Below are 6204 nucleotides of genomic sequence, written 5' to 3'. Positions count from 1 at the left end.
GTGTGTGTGTGTGAGAGTGTGAGCGTGAGTGTGTGAGTGAGTGTGAGTGTGTGTGTGTGTGTTTCTGTGTGTGTGTGTGTGTGTGTGTGAGAGAGTGTGAGTGTGTGTGTGTGTGTGTGTCTGTGTCTGTGTGTGTGTGCGTGCGTGCGTGCGTGTGTGTGTGTGCGGTGTGTAACAGCAGAGCGGCTGGTGGTGATGGTGGTTTAGTATGCGGTTGGGGATGTTGTATGATGGATGTGGTCAGTGTGAGGACTGTGTTTGCTGTGTGTCAGTGTGAGAGAATCTCATGAGGAGCTCAGCGTGAGATCTCTGCCTTCATCACATCACCGTCACAATCAGACCTGTATTTCCAGTAACACAAAGACGAGCTGTTGCATTTGAAATGACACCGCTGATAAAGAGCAAAGTGTTTCCTCCGCACAAAATGAGGATTTCACTTTCCAAGATAAGACTCTTGTGAAACGGGAGAATAAAACGCCTCTGATGTGTTTCATATAAATGCTGTGAGGCTGTTTCTCCCTCACAAACACTCGCTCAGACTCACACCGATCTCAAATATAACAGAAACCAGGGGTGTAAAAATTAGACCAGTGAAAATAAATGACAGAAGTGAAAGTAGGGAGAGAAATTCTCAGTACGCACTTACATGTACAAGTACTGTATATTGCCAAAAACAGGCTTGAGTGAAAGTAAAGAAGTACAACTTGAAATTGTACTCAAGTGGTACAACAGCAGAAGTAATCTACAAAGAGTAACAAGTGTTTTACCAACAAATAGCTTTCACAATACTTCCCCATTTCATTAATCACAGTTCATTCTGTATTACTGTATTACGTTTTCTGAAATGTTGTGGTTAAAAATGCACCAATAAGCATTCATTTCAGAACATTATTCTAAACACTGGATAAAGTCAGGCTCATAATTCTTGATAGATTTGTTTGACATATTGGAGTTAAAGGTTTTTTTTTTCAGAGGGGATTTAGGATTTCTCTATTTATGACTATATAAATCAGAAAACTCAGAAAAAGACTCTCAACAGACAGAAAAAAAATCACATTTTTAGAAATAAAATGCTTGATATAAACCAGTGTGAATGATATATGAACAAACCCCTATGTAAAAACCTTCAGAATATAGAGATGAATAAAACTGCTAAGTTTGGTTTTGTTCTAAGTGAAACTACAAGTATACAGTTTAAATTGCAATTGAGTGAAGTACAAATTGGCCAAAATAATATGTATGTACAGTATTCAAGTAAAACGTATTTTACACCCCTGAAAGAAACCATCTGATAGCCGCCGTCAGAGCCCATAAACACACACATACGTGATCATATTAATGTGTTTCGGTGTTTGAGGAGCGAGACGAGCCTGTGTGGTCCAGCGCTGATGCTCAGTGTAGAATCGGGATGTTGAAGCAGAACCAGCTGACGGATCCATTCCTCAATGCTCAATGTATTTACATTCGATCCAGGCTTATTTGATCTGGCTAATAAAGCAGAGGTGCTGTAAGCGAACGCTGGGTAGGGATGCATGCGGGGATTTTGATTAGATCATTTGCAGTCGAGCTGCAGGAGCAATTAAGAGGCAGTCGCTCTGCTACGAGTGACTTCATTAAAGAGAGAGAGGAAAGATGGCTGCAGCTAATGAAAGAACTGACAAGTTTGATTTCACTATGACGCCAACTCTCACTCAGAGAGAGAACGAGGGGTGGTTGATCTCCGCTGCGATGCAGGCAGACGTATCGCTGTGGTTTTCTCTCTCGATGCATGTTTAGGTCCTCATGTATCTACAAGTGAAACAGGTTCGATGTGATGCTGTGAATCACAGCGCTCAAGAACGTTTGATCAGTTGACCCCATACAGAAAACGTCTTCCTGGAGTCTCGCTGTTTGATGTTCAGCAGGACTGTTTGTTGATCCAGTACGCTGATATGGAAATGTTCTTATGCATTTTTAATGAGAACGACGATGGTTGCTTTTCCACGTTCACAAAGACACTTTAATGCACTGTAATTATCCAGAAGTAACATTCAACCTCTAAAATGACTCATAAATATGCTTAACTCATGTTTAAAACACATGGTAACCAGAGCTTGCTTGACTTTCTAACCTCCAAACCATGTTTAAAGCCTTGAGGGTGTTAAATCTGATTTTAAAGGCGTTCTCTCTAACCTCTAATCTTTAACCTTTGACCTTCCAGATTGTAACCTGTTGAATTTGTTTGTTCTTCAAAGGGGTCTTTGATAGTGAACGGCTGGCTATTGCTAGGCAAAGAATCCCGTACCGACTCGGTCGGGTAGTTGACGAGTGGCTACTCGACAAAGGTAATTAAACAGCACCAAACCCCACTAACGAACGGTCTGTCTAATCACGCTAAACACATCTCTGGATGAAGTGCAGGCCCACGGCGAGCATGCGAAAAGCAGAAGCGAGATTTAGAATGAGGAGAAAGCTAAATTTTTAGTGTCTTACTACTCTTCATTCGTAGTTTGCACCTGAAGAAGTGTGCATTACATTTGTGAAATACTCAGACTAATCAGAACGCTGCACTCTTCAGACCTGTCATCTGACGATGGGACTGCACTTCTCCAGAGTATTAACCTTACCAATAACCCCCACATAACCCTCCCTTAATCTCCCAACAACACGCACAGCTGTTTACTGTTGTGAAACGTCCTATCGAGCAGAAACTGATTCACAACAGTTCAAACAATCTAAACTGCACAGTTAAAGGGACTCTATTTCAGTGCCTCTGTTTCATCTTCGCTCTCGTTGTTCTAAATTGATTCCAACTTTAACCCTTTGAGTCCAGAAGGTCTTAACTAACTGTCTCATATGAGTTTCCTGGTAATTCACTTCCGGCAAAAGCTCCAGTACAGTAGTTCTTTTAGCTTTGATTAGCACATCTTTCTGTTGCACACAGGTATTTTGTTGGATTTTGATGCAAGAATCAATTTTGATGCAGCATGAAAGAATACAACATGTGGGCAATTTGAACTATTTAAAAGTTCCAGCCTACTGCTGAAACTGATGCCATGTGTCTTATTTACTGCTGAAAGTGATGTTCTTCCTCTGTATTTTTGTCTTGCTTTACAGCACAAACCTCTAGACATTTTTAAATCAAGGAACATTTCTAGTTTTGGCCAAAATAATAGATCATTTTCATGAGCTGAGATATTTTAGTCTGCTGTTTTCAGTTGATGCATGAGCAGACCTTCACTAAACATTATTTGTAGAGCACCAATAATCTTTATGTTTTGTTACTTTTAACAAGAAACAAAGTCTCAGCTTACAAATTCTGTCAGTATTATCACTAAATTCAAACAATAAAGGATGTTTTGTGGCTCTTTAATGTGTGGCGACAGATCACTGATCCTCTCTTGCTCTTTACTACTAGTTACAGCAGCAAATAAACATGATGAAACATCAGAAACAGAACAACTTACTGAAATCGATCATGAATCATAGAAGCCACTAATCAGTGATTCAGCCAATCAAGATACATTTACTTGAGATGCTAAATGACAGAGGTCTTGTTTTCTCAGAAACTGTTCAAAGTTACCAAAAATATCTGCCAAATGAGTTTAAAAAATAAACTTAATTCAAAGGGACAACCTGTGTTTTTTGACGTCATTGCCAGCTGCTTGTTTTTAATTTGGATCAATTTCTCAGAAAATAAGACTTCTTATCTTCTGCCATTTTAGATCCTCAGTAAATGTATCTTGATTTAAGGATGCTTTGATGTTTGTGCTGAAAAACAAGACAAAAACACTCAGGAAGAACTTCACTTTCTGCAGTGTGGGCAAAAGTTCATAAAGTTTCATGAGGAAATATAAAACAGACATTTATATTGATATAATAAAACTGCTGACAGGATGCTGTCAGTAGATCTTAAGGTTAACCTGTCCCTTTCTGTAATAGAGCTGGAAGTGGCCGACGTGAGTAAGAATATCAGATTAGAGGACAGTCTGTCAACTCAAAGGGTTAAAGGAGTTTGAGTGTTAACCGACAGGGAAAACGTAAAGTTTAAGCAGAATTTAACCAACCGTTCTTCTAAACCCTGAGGGCCGCCGCTCTTCTCCTCTTCAGCCGGCAGGATTTAGTTTTCATTGGATTAGATTAAGTTGAAGCCCTCAGTCATAAACCTGTTTCTAAACTCACATAACTGAATGAACGCATATCTGATGAAGAATTAGTCAAAGCAGATGAACCGTCTAAACAGAACGCAAACTAACCCGCATGTAACGCTTGAATGAAACTCAGAGGGTTAAACACTGAACAATATTTGTGATTCATGAGCAAACGCTCTGCTCATTGTTCTGTAGCATTTGCAGAGAGAATACGGTCCCTTTAACATTTACACGTCTGACAGTCAATGATGAAGCAATGATGTGTTGATTTACTGTGTGAAGCGTCATGTGTTTGTCTGCGAGTGCAGTTTGGACTATGAACTCAAGATCAGTCATTAATTCCTGCTCTTACTTAGGATGAACCATCAGTGACGTTATTCTAAAGAAATAAATAATTTTTACTAGTCCCCATAATCATGCAGGAAAATGTTAAATTAAGGCAAAATGCTACAGGCAAAACTATTGTTTTTTTAAAATTATTATTATTATTATTTTTTGTTTAGTTTTGATATTTTAGGCAACTTTAATTCCGTGAAATTTAGTGAATTTAGTGGAAAGAAAACACCCAAATTACACATCTAATTGTTTATTTCATTACACTTTATCTATTTGCATCTGTATATTTCAATTACAATCCATACCTTTAAAAGTTTTATCTCCACTTCAGCAGCACTTACAGACACCAAACTTAGCAGTTGTATTCCTCTCTACATTCTGAAGGATTTTACTGTGGGGTTTGTTGATATATCATTCACATGAGTTTTTATAACATTTTATTCCTAAAAAACATGGCGAAAATGTATTTTTTCTGTCTGTTAACAGTATTTTCTGATTTATGGAGTGATAAAAAGAAAAATATAAAATCCCCTCAGTAAAAACCTTTAGCTCTAATATGTCAACAAAATTGAACAAGAATTATGAACCGGACTTTAGATTTCTGTTCTGGACATTTCTGCAAATTAGTGCATATTTAACATATTTTAAACATAATATTTGATAAAACTTGTAATACAAAAGCAGTTGTTTTAATATACTGTGATTCTTTAACTGGGGGAAGTATGGTGATATCTATTAGTTTTTTTTTCCCCCGTATTCACCTGTAGTGTCTTGTTTTAAAACAAAAAACAATTAAAGTCCTGAATATGTCTGTATAACATTATAGAAATGATTATGATGACAATGATCATTATAAAATGAGTTGTGAATGAGTTTGATGTGGACTGGAGAGGGTAATGAGGACAGTCCAGACTGCACCGGGTCCGTCACAGTATTCCAGGATTCATGTGGAAAAGGCAAGTGAATGTGTGAGAACGACTCTCTCTCTCTCATCTGACGTTGAGTTAGATCAGACAGAGCATTCTCGAGCGGCGATGGTGTCAGTGTTATAAATTCAGGATGGCAGCACCTCCACAGCTCAATGAAGAGGAAAAAAAGGGTTTAACAGCTCAATTCCAGCAGAAGCCGTTCAGAGCCTCGGTTTTTCTCCCTCGTCCTCTCGCTGGCGTTCATCACGCTCTAAACGTCCCCTATGACTTTCCATCATTTCCTCTTCTCCTGTATCCGACGCTCCTCCATCTCCCGTTTTTTATTGTAGAGCCGACGCCGCTGCGAGAGACACAGTCAGAGATTACAAATAACCACAGCGCATTGATTTCTTTTGTGCTGTTTATTTAGGTTCCTGAAGAAAGACCTCGGCGAGGAAATGCGAGCGCTGAACACATTTGTTTTACAGCAGAAGCGCGCCCGGCGCCGCTACTAAATCACTGAGCTTGGGCTCTGTTTGAACACTTTCTCACTTTTAAATGACTCCAGAGAGAAGAAACACAGGCTTTTCTATTAGACAACAGAGAATCTTGGAGAAAAGCTTGTGGGTTTCCACACAGACTCCTGCAGAAACACGTGAGATTCTCACCGGACTCTCTCTTCATCCTGACAGAGGTGATGGATGAAAACTTCTCCGTGTTAATGAAAGTCAGTTTTGGTTTGTGTTTGTGTCACAGCTACAGTGAAGTCCATCACAGATCAGATGCACACACACAAACACACACACACACACACAAATATATATATATAT

General features: G+C 39.0%; 1 protein-coding gene across 1 annotated transcript in view; it reads left to right on the top strand.

The window, feature by feature from the left end:
• Window positions 1-6204, top strand: part of LOC107714885 (neurexin-2-like) — a 368434-nt gene that overhangs the window by 343470 nt on the left and 18760 nt on the right. The window contains exon 17 of the mRNA XM_016520877.1: window positions 2235-2324. Coding sequence (XP_016376363.1) covers window positions 2235-2324 — 90 coding nt within the window. The remainder of the gene's footprint in view (window positions 1-2234; window positions 2325-6204) is intronic.

The sequence above is a fragment of the Sinocyclocheilus rhinocerous genome, unplaced genomic scaffold (assembly GCF_001515625.1).
Source record: "Sinocyclocheilus rhinocerous isolate Xijiao unplaced genomic scaffold, SAMN03320098_v1.1 scaffold1892, whole genome shotgun sequence".
NCBI classification, from domain to species: domain Eukaryota; kingdom Metazoa; phylum Chordata; class Actinopteri; order Cypriniformes; family Cyprinidae; genus Sinocyclocheilus; species Sinocyclocheilus rhinocerous.
This window is presented reverse-complemented; position numbering and strand designations above follow the sequence as displayed.